The sequence below is a fragment of the Anser cygnoides genome, chromosome 29 (assembly GCF_040182565.1).
Source record: "Anser cygnoides isolate HZ-2024a breed goose chromosome 29, Taihu_goose_T2T_genome, whole genome shotgun sequence".
Classification (NCBI taxonomy): domain Eukaryota; kingdom Metazoa; phylum Chordata; class Aves; order Anseriformes; family Anatidae; genus Anser; species Anser cygnoides.
In genome coordinates this window covers 4,032,259-4,049,194 of record NC_089901.1, presented here as the reverse complement: position 1 = coordinate 4,049,194, position 16,936 = coordinate 4,032,259, and the positions used below count along the sequence as shown (strand labels likewise).

The following is a 16,936-nucleotide window of genomic DNA, read 5'->3' as shown; positions in this document are numbered from 1 at the left end:
GAGAGTCAAGCCAATAAAAAATGTTTGAGCCTTTGTGAGAGCAGATTTAAGAAAGGGGAAAAAAATGCTGCTCAACAGCAGCTAGGAGAGTGAGGAGTAAGAAACATCCTTTCAGACACCAAGGTAAGTGCAGCAGGAGGGCAGGAGGTGCTCCAGGCTCACAGCAGCAGTTCCCCTGCGGCCTGTGGAGAGGCCCCTGGTGGAGCAGGCTGTCCCCCTGCAGCCCACGGGTCCCACATGGAGCAGATCTCCACGCTGCAGCCCGTGGAGGAGCCCCCGGTGGAGCAGGTGGATGTGGCCTGGAGGAGGCTGCGGCCTGTGGAGAGCCCCCGCAGGAGCAGGCCCCGGGCCGGAGCTGCAGCCCGTGGAGAGGAGCCCCCGCAGGAGCAGGGGGTCTGGGGGGAGCTGCTGCCCGTGGGGGACCCGTGCTGGAGCAGTTTGCTCCTGATGGATGGACCCCATATTACGGAGCCATGTGGGAGCAGTTCTTGAAGAGCTGATGCCTTTGGACAGCCCCTGCAGGATCAGTTTGGGAAGGACGGCATCCCATGGGAGGGACCACACAATGGAGCAGGGGAAGAGAGTGATTGTGAAGGAGCATTGGAGATAAAGGGCTACAGACTGACCACAACCGCCATTCCCCCACTCCCCTGCAACACTCGAGGGAAGGAGGTGGAAGAGTGTGGATGGGCAGAAGCTGTTTTTATTTTGTTTTCTTTGATTCTCAATCCTATAGCTTGCTAGTAGTAGGCAATAAATTTACTAATTTCCCTATGCTGAGTCTGTTTTTCCCATGACGATAATTGTAGACTGATCTCCCTGTCCTTATCTCAACCCGTGAACCATTTTGATCATATTTTCTTCCTGTTTACATTTGAGGAGGGGTAGTGAGATAGCAGTTGTGGTGGAGCTCAGCTGCTCACATGAGTAAAAAAACCACAATATGCAGAAGAAGGGCAATTTTTTGATTTTGAAACACATCAAAGCATCAGTTTCCTCAAGACTTCCTTGAGCTCCTGGCTCCTCATGCTGTAGATGAGTGGGTTCACTGCTGGAGGTACCACTGAGTACAGAAATGAAATCACCAGGTCAAGGAATGGGGAAGAGATTGAGGGGGGTTTCAGGTGGGCAAACATGATGGTGCTGACAAACAGGGAGACCACAGCCAGGTGAGGGAGGCACATGGAAAAGGTTTTGTGCCGGCCCTGCTCAGAGGGCATCCTCAGAACCACCCTGAAGATCTGCACATAGGACAGTACAATGAAAACAAAACATCCAGTGGTTAAACAGGCAGTAAACATGAGAAGCTGACCTTCCCTGAGGTGGACAGCTGAGCAGGAAAGCTTGAGAATCTCAGGGATTTCACAGAAGAACTGGTCCACTGCATTGCCTTGGCAGGGGGGCAGGGAAAATATATTGGCTATGTGCAGGACAGCATGGAGAAAGCCACTGCCCCAGGCAGCTGCTGCCATCTTGACACAAGCTGTGCTGCCCAGGAGGCTCCCATAGTGCAGGGGCTTGCAGATGGCAACGTAGCGGTCATAGGCCATGACAGTAAGGATGCAATACTCTGCTGTGATAAAGAAGAGAAAGAGAAAGACCTGTGCAGCACATCCTTGATAGGAGATGGCCCTAGTGTCCCAGAGGGCATTGGCCATGGCTTTGGGCAGAGTGGTGGAGATGCAGCCCAGGTCGAAGAGGGCGAGGTTGAGGAGGAAGAAGTACATGGGGGTGTGGAGGCGGTGGTCACAGGCTACGGCAGTGAGGATGAGGCCATTGCCCAGGAGGGCAGCCAGGTAGATGCCCAGGAAGAGCCCAAAGTGCAGGAGCTGCAGCTCCCGTGTGTCTGCGAAGCCCAGCAGGAGGAACTCGATGATGGAGCTGCTGTTGGACATCTGCTATTTCTCATCATGGGGTACTGCTAAAGGAAGAGAAAGACAAAATAATGTACCATAGACTGAGCAGAGGGAAACTCATTCCATTTTCTCACTTAAAATCACCACAATTATTGTTCACTTGCAGGCAGTTATTTGGAAGTTCTCTTTAATGACTTCAATATGCTTCTGCCTGAGACTTTCTCTGGGAGTGAAGGACTCCTCTGGGGGAATGGAAGAATCAGTCCTGCATTATAGCCAGAGGTAGTAACATGGTAGGAACATGAGGTAATCTCAAATTCATTTCACTCCTGATATCCAAGAGATTTCCAATTGTAGAGCAGAGGTGTGGGGATTTATTTATTTATTTAATATTGTTTTTTCCATCACACCTGAGGAGTGTTTCTGAGGCATAACTCCTGGGCATTCTGCTGCACTCAAAGTGAAAACCTTGTGGATCACCAGAGGCAAAGAGACTGTCCCTTTAGTGCAGAGTGTCCTTCAGAGAGGCCAGTCTGTACGTCAAGGCTGGTCTCAGCTGCCCTGTGCTGGCATCTCTTTGAGCTGCAGGACAATTGCCTTCAGAGGTTGTCCTGAGAAGAACCTGGAAACTGCTGAGTGCAGAAGAATCCAGGCTCAAAGCGCACATCTCCAGACCCCTCACCCTGACCCCATACTCCCCTTCCAGCCAAGCACACCGAGGGCTCACTCCATGTGCATGTGAAACACCCATCCCCAGCCAGCCTGGAAACAAGAACAGCAGCAGCACAGCCAGGTGGAGAAGCCAGGAGGAATGCCAGCGTGCTGCTGCCAGGGGAGGCAAGGCCAGGGAGGGACAGACGGACACTCAGCAGACCCCCCTGTGCTGCAGCTCTGCCTGCAGAGGAGGCAGCTCCTGCTGGGGACCGCGGGGGCTTGAGGGCAGAGGCTATGTTAGTGGGAGAGGAGAGCAGGGGGTGTCCCAGGGAAGGTGCCTGCCCTGCAGGGGATGGCAGGGAGGTGCCTGAGCCCTCCCTCGCACAGCATTTCTGGCAGCAGCTCCCTCTCACTGCCTGCCCATGTCCCTGCTGCCTGCCGATGTCCCTGTCAGGAGCCGGATTAGTGTCAGCTCAGTTAAAACCTGAGGAGACCACAAACATGATGTTGGTGCAATCTTTAAGCTGAGGTGGCTGAAGGGACTTTATGAAGTTCAGTGCATCCATATCGATCTCTCAGTGCAATGCTCTAGGAGTTCTAGTCTCCTGTACAATCCTGACAACAAATTACCACGAAACCTGTTTAGCCTCCACTGCAGTAATCTGAAAACACAGACTGCAGAAAAATCTTACCCTTCAGGTAGCCCTTGTCTTGGTCTTCCTCTTGAAATATCCCCTTCATAAATGCCATTCTTTAAAGCATTTTCTGTTCTTTGACTGAGAAACAGAGAAACCCATCCTGACAGATGCTATCAGCTGTTGGATGTGCCAGCTGTAGAAGACCCCTTTGGCAACCCCACCTGCATTGCCCTGCTTCCAGACACTCACGGTGTCAAGAGCCTGCAGATCTCTCCTGCCACACGCTGCCCTCTGTTGTTGCACTCCTCACCGCCTCCAGCCCCTCTCTCCTTCTCTCCTCTCCCCATGCCACCTGCGGTCAGAGCCCCCAGCCCTGCTGTGCTGTGCAGAGGAGCTGCTCCTGGGCAGAGCTGTCTCTCTGCAGCGCTGCCCGCTTGCCAGGAGCTCCCCTTGGGCCCAGGAGCCCAGTCCAGCTCAGCTGCACAGCACCCGACCATGGCATCGCTTGCTCTGTGCCATTGGGATCCCTCGAGGTGTCCCCAAGGCCTCAGGGCTGACAGTTCCTGAAGGCAGCAGGGTCTCTGCTGGGGTGTGGTGTTTGAAGCAGACTGAAGTTATCACCAACTGCTTCTCTCTGAACATGGGAGAGATGGATTTTTGAAGTATGATTTCTGCTATTAGAGTGAGGATGTCTACCATGATGTTGTGGTTTAACCCAGCTGGCAGCTAAGCACCACAAAGCCGTTCGCTCACCCTCCTCACTCCCTCTCTGGGATGGGGGAGAGAATCAGGAAAAAATGAAAGCCTGTGGGTTGAGATAAAGACAGTTTATTAGGACAGAAAGTAAAGGAATTAAAAATAATGATACTACCACTCTACTACTACAAGTACTACTCATAATAATGTGTACAAAACAAGTGATACACAATGCAGTTGCTCACCACCCATTGACCGGTGCCCAGCCTATCCCAAAGCAGTGGGTCCCCCCATCCCAGCCAGCCCCCCCATATTAATTGTTTAGCATGACATCTTTCCTTTGCCTGTGGTAGTTATACGCCAGACTGCCTTCCCCAACATGTTTTTTATATGCACTACAGGGACTTTGTCCCCTTCTACAGTACGTAACAGGTTTGATTGGGCAGGTCCAGCTCGGTTGGCAAATCAACTAGTGTTGACTAACCAGGTGGCCTTTGCCAAATGCATATCCCAATTTTTGAATGTCCCAGCACCCATTTCCTTCAGTGTTGTCTTTAACAATCCATTGTATTGCTCGATTTTCCCAGAGGCTGGTGCATGATAGGGAACGTGACACACCCACTCAATACCGTGCTCTTTGGCCCAGGTGTCTATAAGGTTGTTTCGGAAATGAGTCCCACTGTCTGACTCAATTCTTTCTGGGGTGCCATGTTGCCATAGGACTTGCTTTTCAAGGCCCAGGATAGTGTTCCGGGCGGTGGCATGGGGCACAGGATATGTTTCCAGCCATCCGGTGGTTGCTTCCACCATTGTAAGTACGTGGCGCTTGCCGTTGCGGGTTTGAGGGAGTGTGATGTAATCAATCTGCCAGGCCTCTCCATATTTATATTTCAGCCATCGTCCTCCATACCAAAGAGGCTTTGACCGTTTGGCTTGCTTGATTGCAGCACATGTTTCACAGTCATGAATAACCTGTGCTATAGTGTCCATGGTCAGGTCCACCCCTCGATCACGAGCCCATGTGTATGTTGCATCTCTACCTTGATGGCCTGAGGTGTCATGGGCCCATCGGGCTATAAATAATTCACCTTTATGTTGCCAGTCCAGGTCCACCTCAGCCACTTCAATCTTAGCAGCCTGATCCACCTGCTGGTTGTTTTGATGTTCTTCAGTAGCCCGATTCTTGGGCACATGAGCATCTACATGGCGTACCTTTACAACCAGGTTCTCTACCCGGGCAGCAATATCTTGCCACAATGCCGCAGCCCAGATGGGCTTGCCCCTGCGCTGCCAGTTGTTCTGCTTCCATTGCTGTAACCACCCCCACAGGGCATTTGCTACCATCCATGAATCAGTATAGAGATAGAGAATGTTATAAGAGAGACCACACAATTTTCTGGTCTATCGAGGATAATTTATTAATTAAGTAAGCAGGTACAAGCAAAACAGCACTGGGCGGCTGGGGAGTCTCCGCTCCACCACAGCATGCAACTTTCCCTTTTCAGTGTCGCCTTTTTATAGCATCCAAGTTTCGGCTTGTCAGGACTTGTTGAACCTTCTGAAGCTGCGCAGTTTGTTGTTGGGGGTCGTTGTTTTTCTTTCAATGATCATGCGTTGTGCTCATGTTCAAGGGGGAGGGTAGTGAAGCGGCAAACAGTATTTCACAGAGTCTTTGTTTTACCAAGGATGTTTATCTGACACCCCCTCCCCACTATCTACTTGCTTAGTCTTCCCCCTTAACAAGGTCGTAAATTGCAAAACCTTACCTTCTCAGCAGATTCTCTGAATTCCTTTTAAAGACAATGAACAAACACCTGCTAATTTATCACAGAGAACTGGCAACTTTTCTCGTTCAGCAATATCTAAAGCCAGCTGAATGGCTTTCACTTCTGCAAACTGACTCGATTCACCTTCTCCCTCAGCAGCTTCTGCAACTCGTCGTGTAGGACTCCATACAGCAGCTTTCCATCTCCGATGCTTTCCCACAATACGACAGGACCCATCAGTGAACAAGGCATATTTCTTCTCATTTTCTGGTAGCTTGTTGTACAGTGGGGCTTCTTCAGCACAGGCCACCTCCTCCTCTGATGATATCCCAAAGTATTTGCCTTCTGGCCAGTCCATAATCACTTCCAAGATTCCTGGGAGACTGGGGTTTCCTATTCAAGCCTGCTGAATAATCAGTGCAACCCACTTACTCCATGTAGCATCAGTTTTATGATGTGTAGAGGGGACCCTTCCTTTGAACATCCAGCCTAGTACCGGCAGTCGGGGTGCCAGGAGGAGCTGTGCTTCAGTACCGACCACTTCTGAAGTAGACTGAACTCCATACGCTGCCAATATCTCCTTTTCAGTTGGAGTATAGCAGGCCTCAGATCCTCTGTATCCCCGACTCCAAAACCCCAGGGGTCGACCTCGAGTTTCCCCAGGTTCTTTCTGCCAGAGGCTCCAGGTGGGACCATTCTCCCCGGCTGTGGTGTAGAGCACATTCTTTACATCTGGTCCTGTTCGGACTGGCCCGAGGGCTACTGCATGAACTATTTCCTGCTTAATTTGTTCAAAGGCTTGTCGTTGCTCAGGGCCCCATTCGAAATCATTCTTCTTACGGGTTACTTGGTAGAGCGGGTTTACAATCAGACTGTAATTTGGAATATGCATTCTCCAAAACCCCACAACAGCTAGGAAAGTTTGTGTTTCTTTTTTGCTAGTTAGTGGAGACATAGCTGTTATTTTATTGATCACATCCATTGGGATTTGACGACGTCCATCTTGCCATTTTATTCCTAAAAACTGGATCTCTCGTGCAAGTCCTTTGACTTTATTCTGTTTTATGGCAAAACCAGCCTTCAGAAGGATTTGGACTATTTTCTTCCCTTTCTCGAAAACTTCCTCTGCGGTGTCACCCCACACAATGATGTCATCGATGTACTGCAGGTGTTCAGGAGCTTCCCCTTGCTCCAGTGCAGACTGGATCAGTCCATGGCAAATGGTAAAGCTGTGTTTCCACCCCTGGGGCAACCAATTCCAGGTGCATTCGACATCCCTCCAAGTAAAAGGAAACCGTGGCCTGTCCTCTGCTGCTAAAGGGGTGCAGAAAAATGCTTTAGCGATACCAGTTGTGGGGTACCACTTGGCTGCCTTTGATTCCAGTTCATACTGGAGTTCTAGCATGTCCGGCACTGCAGCACTCAGCGGTGGTGTGACTTCCTTCAGGCCACAATAGTCCACTGTTAGTCTCCACTCACCATTAGACTTTCACAATGGCCATATGGGACTATTAAAAGGTGAATGAGTCTTGCTGATCACTCCTTGGTTCTCCAGTTGATGAATTAGCTTATGGATGGGAATCAGGGAGTCTCTGTTGGTGCGATATTGCCGCCATTGCATAGTTGTTGTAGCAACTGGCACCTGTTGTTCTTTGACCCTCAGCAACCCCACAACAGAAGGGTCCTCCGAGAGACCTGGCAAGGTAGACAACTGTTTAATGTCCTCTGTCTCTAAGGCAGCTATGACAAAAGCCCACCAGAACCCTTTTGGGTCCTTGAAATATCCTCTCCTGAGATAGTCTACGCCAAAGATGTACAGAGATTCGGGCCAGTCACAATACAATGCTTTTGCCACTCATTCCCAGTTAGACTCACTTCAGCCTCCAATACAGTTAACTACTGGGACCCCCCACCACCCCATAAATACAGATGGATTCTGACCCTTTATAGCTTGATGGCATTACAGTACACTGTGCACCAGTGTCTACTAAAGCCTTATACTTCTGTGCATCTGACGTGCCAGGCCATTGAATCCACACAGTCCAATAAACTCGATTGTCCCTTTCCTCCCCCTGGCTGGATGCACAGCCCCTCTAATCATGGTCATAATATTCATTACTGTGTCTGGGGGACTGCCTGCTTGAAATAGGAGCAAGAAGTTTCTCAGAGAACCCTCTTTTCTGATTGTTTTTCCTTGCAACTCACGTACCCATGCCTCTAGGGTCAAGGTAGATTTTCCATTCTATTTTCTCATGTCCTCTCCATAGTCATGTACTTAAATACACAGGGTGGCATGGGTTGTGTACCCACTATATCGTCACCATCGTGCACAGAAGGACGCTTACCACTGACAGATGAAACACTGGTTTGTACAGGTGGAGAGGAAGATAAATTATCTTCAAGTTGGTAGAACTCTTCAGAAAGTTTCTCCACAGCTGAGATGTAGCCCGTAAGGAAGAGGAGAGACTGTCTTCATACTGCCGGAGTTGTATAGTCAATTCATCCACTGTGGGTTCCTAATGTTCTCTCCAGGCCATTACTGCCAATGCGCTGGCTTATGATGATGGTGCACTCTGTACAAACTTCTGCCACATGGGTTGTATACACTTGACTTCATCTGGATCTGTGGATATTTGGTCATTGCCTAGGTCTTCATAAATCACCTCACGTATGGCCAATTCCCTCAGGTACTGAATTCCCTTCTCCATAGTGGTCCACTTGCCTGGAGACATACAAGTTCTTCCTTGAAGGGATACCTTTCCTTCACAGCTGAAAGGAGACGCCTCCAGAGGCTGTAGCCTGGTGCTCCATTTCCAATTGCTATGTCAGTGTCTGCAAGGGATCCCAGCCGCCTGGCTTCCCTGCCCTCCAATTGCAGACAATTGGCTCTGGTGTCCCAGCACTGGAGCAGCCAGGTGAGAAGCTGCTCACCTAGGCAATGACCAAAATCTTTTCGCACATCTCGTAGCTCACACTGGTATAGGTTGCGTGTAGTTAATGTTTGTTTTTGCAACATCTTCATCTTCATCTTCATCCTCCTGTTCCTCTGATGACCCGGCCTCGTCTTCTCCATACCTAGTCTTAGCAGGAGTTTCTCTGCGTTCTAAACGATCTCACTCTCTAAACCATTTTTTTCATCTTGGTTACGGGTGGAACTGACACTGGTACAGTTTGTTTCCCTGGCTCAGCCTTGGGGCCCATTTTAAGGCTTGGAGTGGCCACTTGGCCTGTCTCAGGAGTTGAAGTGGCCGCAGGGTCTGTCACTGGGTTACATTGGCATTGAATGCAGCTCGGTAAGCATAGGCCAAGACCCAGCACTTTGCAGTGATTTGTGTATGTCTGGTACTGCTTGGGCAATGACACACTTTTTTCAAGCACTCTACCAGTTTTTTAGGAGTTTTCAGTTGTTCAGGAATGAATTTCCAAAGCACTGGATGTGCCCAGTACTCTAGATGCCTGCCCATATCCTCACACTCTCCCTGCCACTCATAACTATCCTGCCTCAGGACAGATCTCTGGATGACACTCTTAAGTAGTTGTTTAACCTTAGACAATACCTGAAGTGCATTCAGGAGACATAACAATAAGAACATGCTGGTCTGAACATCCCAAGGATACTCAAAGTTTGGGAAAGCTACCGTAACTCACCTGGAGGAGAAGAAAGGGAGAGTGAACAAGGGGGAAAAAACATTTTCCCCTGACCCCTCCATAGATTGGATCCCTGAAGAAAAAAAGGTAAAATGTGTAATTATTAATAGTTTCTGAGGTAGGGTTCCCAAAGTAAGGAATTGATGGCAATGCTGAGTACAAATACCAGACTAGTCTCATAGCCGATAATTTTATCATATTGTAAGCCAGTGTTACACAGTACAGCAAAATAATAACCCTGTACCAACCCCCAGAATTGATAAGCAACATGACAGGGAACACATACACTAAGTAATGTCATTGATCAATTTGTCCTTTCCAAAGTTTTTGAGATAGGTCTTATGACTACGTCAGCAGCTCAACCAGCACCTTTCCCACCCTTCACACATGACCTCTATGTAACCTGAGGATTGACCAGGGGAATGATGAAGGTTTGGGAAAGGGCTTGATTAAAAACTCTGAGGAGGGCTATGTTGTGGTTTAACCCAGCCGGCAGCTAAGCACCACACAAGGCATTTGCTCCCCCTCCTCCCTCCCTCTCTGGGATAGGGGAGAGAATCAGAAAAAGCTGAAAGCCTGTGGGTTGAGATAAAGACAGTTAATTAGCACAGAAAAGAAAGGAAAATAATAATAATGATATACTACTAATAATGTGTACGAAACAAGTGATGCACAGTGCAATTGCTCACCACCCGCTGACCGATGCCCAGCCTATCCCTGAGCAGCCGCCCCCCCCATCCCGGCTAGCCACCCCTATATATTGTTTAGCATGACGTCAGATGGTATGGAATACCCCTTTGGCCAGTTTGGGTCAGCTGTCCTGGGTCTGTCCCCTCCCAGCTCCTGCTGCACCCCCAGCCTGCCCGCTGGCAGGACAGAGCAAGAAGCTGAAAAGTCCTTGGCTTAGTGTAAGCACTGCTTTGCAACAATTAAAACATCAGCATGTTATCTACATCATTCTCATCCTAAATCCAAAACATAGCACCCTACCAGCTACTAGGAGGAAATTAGCTCTATCCTAGCTGAAACCAGGACATCAGGATAAACCGATACATGAGCTTTCCCAGCACCGTGGACAGAATAACAGATCGGTAGTTCCCTGACTCCTCCTTCCAGCCCTTCCTGTAGACAGACATCATATTTGCTAGTCACCAGTTGACTGCAACCTCCCCTGATAGCCAGGACTGCTGATCAATGATGGAAAGCAGCTTGGCAAGTGATTCCACCAGCTCCCTCAGTAGTGACAGGTGGATCCAATCTGGCCCCATAGATGTGCATACAACTAAGTGGAGTAGCAGTTCTCTATTTCCTCATGGATTATGAGGGCTTCATTCTGCTCCCTGTACTTATCTACCAGCTCTGGAGGATGAGTACCAGGGGAACAGCTGGTCTTGCTGCTAAAAACTGAGGCAAAGAAGGAATTAAGTATCTCAGCCTTTTCCTCATGTCTTCTATGTTTCTATGTCACTATCTTTCCCCCCACATCCAATACAGGATGGAGTTGCTCCTTAATGCTCTTGTTATGTATATATATACATATAATATATATAAAATTACTTGCTTTGATAGTAATAGTCAGATAGAGCTCCAGTGAGGATTTGGCCATTCTGATTTTGTCCCTGCACAGCTTCGAGACATGGAGGATTGAGCTCCACACAAAATGAAAGAATGGATGGGGAAAAAAAGCACAGAAAACGTGGAACCAGTAAGCCTTTCATCCCCTACCCTTATCTGAGCCTGTGCTGCAATTCCATTCAACTGCTTACTTCTGTATTGTCCAAACTGTCCTGCAACTCCTGTTACTGTTATCTTGAGAGAGACAGCACAATCAGGGTGAGCCATCTGCCTGCAGAAATTAACAGCTGACAGAATGGAGCATCTGTCCAGGGGAACCTTGAGAAACTGCAGGATTTTGCCTATAAAAACTTCTTGACATTTAAAAGAAGAAGAGCCCAGTCCTGCACCAGAGGAAGAGGAACCCCACACATCAGGGCAGACTGGGACCTTGCTGAGTGAGCAGTGCCCAGGAGGAGGAGAGCCTGGGAACCATGAGGAATCCACATAAGCAGTGGTGCCTGCTCAGCAGGAACCAGGCCAGCTTCCTACAGAGCTGCCTTACGAGGAGCATGGCCACCAAGAAAATCTGAGTTATCAGACTCAGCTCAGATCAGGTGAGACACCACACAGACAGGGGTCTACAGCCAGCAGGGAAAGAGATACGGGTCTGCGAGTCCCTAGAACAGGCTGCTGTGGAGAGGAGCAAGGATATTGGAAAGGCTGAAAGTCCCAGCAAGACCGAGGCCTTTCTCTCAATGGCTATGGTTATTGTCTCTGCCACTGACACCGATGAGGAGACAACTTATCATTTAAACACCAGGGTCTCATTGTGTCCCCACCACCACCCATGAACCAGGCAGGAGTCATACCATTCTCCTGCACTTGGCAATGCACATCCCCATCTCCTACTGCCACAGGAAGAGCCCTGAGCAGTGTATGAAGGGAAAGGATCTCCCTTCCTGGGGGCCAGAGGTCAAGGCTTGGCTTTTATGCTTGGTGAAACACATCCAGTTTTTCTACACATCACTGTCACCTTCACATTGCCTTTGTCTACTTGTCCTCACTGCCTCCAATGCTCTGCTCTAAGGAACTCCAAGGGAGGCTATGTCAGTGCTGGCCCTCAGGGGGACACTGCAGGAAACTTGCATCTCACTTGAACTTCTTGAGAGATTTCTTCAGTTGTCTCTCAGTGCCTGAGGTTCGTGGGCTCATCACCAAAGACACGAGAGGGGTCGTTACAATGCCTCTGCTGCTGATCTGGGCCAGGCTTCTGGGACAGAGAGAGCTCCTGGTAAGTGGTCCCTGGGTAGAGAGACAGCTCTGCCTAGAAGCAGCTCCTCTGCACAGCACAGCAGGGCTGGGTGCTCTGACCAAAAGTGGCATGCAGAGAGGAGAGAAGGAGAGAGGGGTTGGAGGCAGTTGGGAGTGGGAGCATGCTGAGAGCTGACTGCAGGAGAAATCTCCACAGCTCTTGACAAGTTAAGTCTCTGTCTGCAGGGCCATGCAGCTGCAGGTCCTGGAAGGGTCTCCTCCTGGGTCTTGTTTCTAGGAGGGCAGTGGGCAATGGAGTAGGATTTGAGAGTCCTGCTGGATTGCACTTCGAGGTGAGGAAGTCTGGTAGAAGCCCCTTGGAGTGCCCTAAGCTCGGTGCCCCTGGTCGGATCAGAACACCCTGTCCTGGCTGGCCATGCCGGGCTCTCATGTCAGCTGCCCCGTAGCTCCTGCAGCCATGGAGGTGTCCCTTGGCAGGGCCCTGTTTGTGGCAGGGTGCTGCAAGGCACCGCTGAGCACAGCTGCGTGGGATGGGGTCTGTGAGTATGGGCAGGGGGAAAGAGGAGGTGGGCGCAGAGCAGCAGCTCCTGGCAGGGACAGCTGCAGACAGCAGAGAGAGGGGAAGGCGGACAGAAGGAGCTGTTGCCAGAAATGCCATGGCAGGGGAGATTTGGGCACCTCACAGCCATGCCCTGCAGTGCAGATACCTTCCCCTGGAGCAGCCCTTCCCTGGCCTCATCTTCCCCCTGCAGCCCATGGGCTGTGGGGCAGGCATGGCCAGCACAGCAGGCAGAGCCCGAATGAGGAGAAGCTCTCAAGCTCTGTCTGGCTTGCTGTGGCCCTCCTCACTTAGCATACATCTACAGTTATTTTCTCAGCGAAACAACTGAGTTGGATGGTCCTGCAGCTCAGAGGGGTAACACAGGGCAGCTGAGAACAAGGATGGACAGCAGAGCTGCTCTGCTCAGTCTTCACGAAGGGACAGTCCCATTGCCTCTTGGTGGACACGGGACTTCACCAGGAGTGCATATGAAATGTCAGAGAGTTCAATCATACAATACCTCTGCTAAGTGTTATAGGGGTAACAGGAATAAATCAAAGGAAAGAAAATCCCTGCAGCTCTGCCTCTGCATTCAGATGAGATTTTTGCAACTACACTGCAGAGCTCAAGGATCTGACCAGTGGACTGAATGTCATTTTCCCCCATGTTTCTGCCTCCCGCCTGCTGCACAGCAAGAAGGACTCCTTTGGAGCCCAAAGCAGCCCCTGCTTCGAGTGCCACTCTCAGCCAGCACCAGCCGCAACGCAAACAGGACAGCTTCAGAATGGTTCTCCTGCAAAGAGAGAGGCTCAGGATGGGTTTGCTCTGATCCTTGCAATAGATTTTGACTCTGAGAAATCTCTTCTTACTTTGTTCTGCCTTTTGCTCTTCAACAGAGAATATCAGAAAATGCCCAACAGCAGCTCTGTGAGTGAGTTCCACCTGCTGGCATCCGCAGACACGTGGGAGCTGCAGCTCCTGCACTTGGGGCTCTTCCTGGGCATCTACCTGGCTGCCCTCCTGGGCAACGGCCTCATCCTCACCGCCGCAGTCTGCGACCACCGCCTCCACACCCCCATGTACTTCTTCCTCCTCCACCTCGCCCTCCTTGACCTGGGCTGCATTTCCACCACTCTGCCCAAAGCCATGGCCAATGCCCTCTGGGACAACAGGGCCATCTCATTCATGGGATGTGTTGCTCAAGTATTTTTTCTCTTTTTCTACACAGCAGCTGAGTTTTCTATACTCACCGTCATGGCCTACGACTGCTACGTTGCCATCTGCAAGGCCCTGCACTACGGGAGCCTCCTGGGCAGCAGAGCTTGTGCCCAGATGGCAGCAGCTGCCTGGGGCAGTGGCTTTCTCAATGCTGTCCTGCACACGGCCAACACATTTTCCCTGCCCCTCTGCCAAGGCAATGCTGTGGACCAGTTCTTCTGTGAAATCCCCCAGATCCTCAAGCTCTCCTGCTCAGATGCCTACCTCAGGGAAGCTGGGGCACTGGTGTTTACGGTTTCTTTTTTATTTGGTTGTTTTGTTTCCATTGTGGTGTCCTATGCGCAGATATTCAGGACTGTGCTGAGGATGCCCTCTGAGCAGGGCCGGCACAAAGCCTTTTCCACGTGCCTCCCTCACCTGGCCGTGGTCTTCCTATTTCTCAGTGCTGGCATCTTTGCTTACCCAAAGCCCCCCTCCATTTCCTCCACAATAATAAATGTTGTAGTGACATTTCTGTACTCGGTGGTGCTTCCAGCAGTGAACCCCCTCATCTACAGCATGAGGAACCAGGAGCTCAAGGATGCAGTGAGGAATCTCTTTGGATAAATGCTTCTAAGTATCATTAATTTGACTATAGTCTTAACAGGAATCACAGGTTGTCTTAAACATCTTGTTGGATAATTATTCCTTTTTCTTTTTGATTTTTTTTTCTTTTTGACCTATTTATCTCATGTGCCTATAGAACCACATTTCCAGTATAGATAATGACAATAAAGAAGGCATCAGAAGGTCTCTGCTTCCATCTCTTCACATCTCCTCCATCTTACCACATGGAGGAGCAGCCCCGGTGGTCCTTGGGACTGCCCCTCACTGCCTGCTGGGCTCTGCCTCTCTGCTGCCTTCAGGTTGGGGCTGCTGCTTCCCTGAAGCCATGGCCATGGCCAGCAGCAAGACCTGGTCTTTTCTGTACTGCTTTCTGCTCAAGTCCATACTCTCCGCTTGTGCACTTCTATTTCTGTTAGCACTCAGGTCTCGTGTTCCTTGGTGACAGTCCTGTTGTACCTACAGAGGCATCTCTGCCACAGCTCTGCATGCCTCTTTCAAAGCTGGTGTCAGTAATGCACCCAAGGAACTGCTTCCTGAACAGGCCTCTTACTTTTCTGGGCTTCACCATGGATCATAGCCTCAGACTGATCGGTGAAGGACCGAGGGCTGGAGTGGGAGCTGCCTTCTTGGTTGCACATGACCCAACAAACAATAAGTGGCCTTTGACTTGTCTTCATGGTACTGTTCCACTAGTGCTTGCGCTGATGGCAAATGCCATTCTGAAGAGGAATCTGGAGCTGCCAGGAGATGTCAGGGGAATTCCATGGACAGCATGCGAGTCTGTGTGGGCAGTGAGTGGTTCCTCATCTAATGAGCAACCATCCAAGGTAGATTGTAACAAAGCGAAAGGTGAACCTGAGGAGCCCACAGGCAAAGGAGGGCTCTGCAGTGCCTGGAGGGGTTGTGAAGAACCAGCAGGCAAGGCCAAGACTGGAGAGTGATTGTTGACAGCCTCTTTGAAGCTGTGTGGTGCAGGTCTGGTGCAGCACATGCCTGCTCTTTGTGTCCATAGAGACACCCGATGGTCCTGCCAAGCACTGCCCTGTGCTGCTGAGCCATAAGGGCACATGTAAAGGAGCAGCAGAGATTCCCACTGATTTGGGTTTGCTGCCCACTCAACATCAGCAGTAGGGAACCTCCCAGGAGTCCCAGGGCACCAAAGGCCCCTAAACAGCAGCACCACCAGCTCGAGGCCCTGCGTGGAGCACAGGAAGCACGGGGACGGAAGCAGCAATGACCGGCCAGGCCAGCACAGACACACTGCCCTGGGCAAGGCTCTCTGGGAACAGGGATGGCCTTGGGGAAGAGCTGGGCAGCATTTCTGTGCCTGCACAGATGGGTAAAGGAGAAAGGGAAAGGTCTTTCAGAAAGGAACCTGCTCGGGGCAGGCTGCTCTGTGCCTGGGCCAGGCCTCTTGTGCTGGCCTGGGGAACGGGGCTGGCCCTGAGGGGCACAGGCACTCTGTGCTGGGGATCTCCCAGGCAAGAGACCAGGGCTCCTGCAGCTTCATGGACCTCCATTTTCTGAGTCGTGGCTGGCCCCAGCCCGGGGGCTGCTGGGGAGGCCCAGAGCTGCCTTTGTCCCAGCAGCTGCGGTGCCTTGCAAGGGGCTGGGGCTGTGGTGGCCGTGCCCAGAGCCCTGCAGCCACCTGCGGTGGGCACTGCCCTGGGGCCAGCAGAGCCTGGGCTGCTGGGCTGGGCTGGGCTGGGGAGAGGGCAGGGAGGTGGGGAGAGGTGGACAGGGGCCAGGCTGGGCTGGACAGTGCCCAGAAGAGGGCAATAGCAGTGTCAGGGAGCGGTGGGAGCATGCACGGGAGGGCTCCCAGCAGGGCTTGGTGCTGCAGAGCCAGGGCTGCGCAAAGGGAGCCCAGAGCTGCAGGGGCAGGCGAGAGGAGGCCGCTCTGGGCCCTTGCTGGCCTGGGCAGAGCAGGAAGGGTGCCCAGGGCATTCGTCCCCTCACCGCAGCCTGTCAGGACCTGCAAGGCGCTCATGGAGCATCCAGGGCCAGGCTCTGCGCCGTGGTGCACAGGGAGAGGGTAAAGCCACGGGGTGTGGGGTGAAGCAGGAGCTGCTTGGCCTGCAGAGCAGGAAAAGCTTTGTCCCCCAGCTCGGGGCTCATCCACAGCAGGGCGGCAATGAGCTATACCTGCCTTCCTCCTGCCACGCTCTGTGCAGTGCCTGCAGCAGAGGGGACCCCCAGCCAGCCCCTGCATGGGGCTCTGACACCCACCTCACCCCAGCCCTCTCCAGTGCCCTCCTTGCTGCTCTCTGATGCATGCCAGGACCTCCCAGTGCATGCCGGCCAGCACATCTGCTGAGGGCCAGTGTGGCTGCTGCAGGGGCAGGGAGCTCAGCATGGCCCTTGCAGCCCCCTGCCCTTGGGCCTGCCTCTCCCCTTGCCCTCGGCCCCGGCCTTGTCTCTGCTGACAGGAGCGCTCTTGGCAGGTGCTTCCTGGCCTCCCCTCACCTCCACACAGCTGCTGCC

General features: G+C 51.5%; 1 protein-coding gene across 1 annotated transcript; it reads right to left on the bottom strand.

The window, feature by feature from the left end:
- Positions 1-980: 980 nt before the first annotated feature.
- LOC106049298 (olfactory receptor 14J1-like) lies at positions 981-1,895 on the bottom strand. The gene is made up of 2 exons (XM_066984614.1): positions 1,685-1,895; positions 981-1,573 (listed from the first exon to the last, which is right to left on the bottom strand). Exons 1-2 carry the CDS (start codon positions 1,893-1,895, stop codon positions 981-983), a joined length of 804 nt encoding a protein of 267 aa, XP_066840715.1.
- Between the last annotated feature and the right edge of the window lie 15,041 nt (positions 1,896-16,936).

What these genes read in the sequence shown, in the direction of transcription:
- LOC106049298 (XM_066984614.1), bottom strand. Translation starts at nt 1,895, where the DNA reads ATGTCCAACAGCAGCTCCATCATCGAGTTCCTCCTGCTGGGCTTCGCA. An exon ending in CGCCCTCTTCGACCTGGGCT is followed by an intron (nt 1,574 to 1,684) that starts GCATCTCCACCA and finishes TCTTTATCACAG; the next exon opens with CAGAGTATTGCATCCTTACT.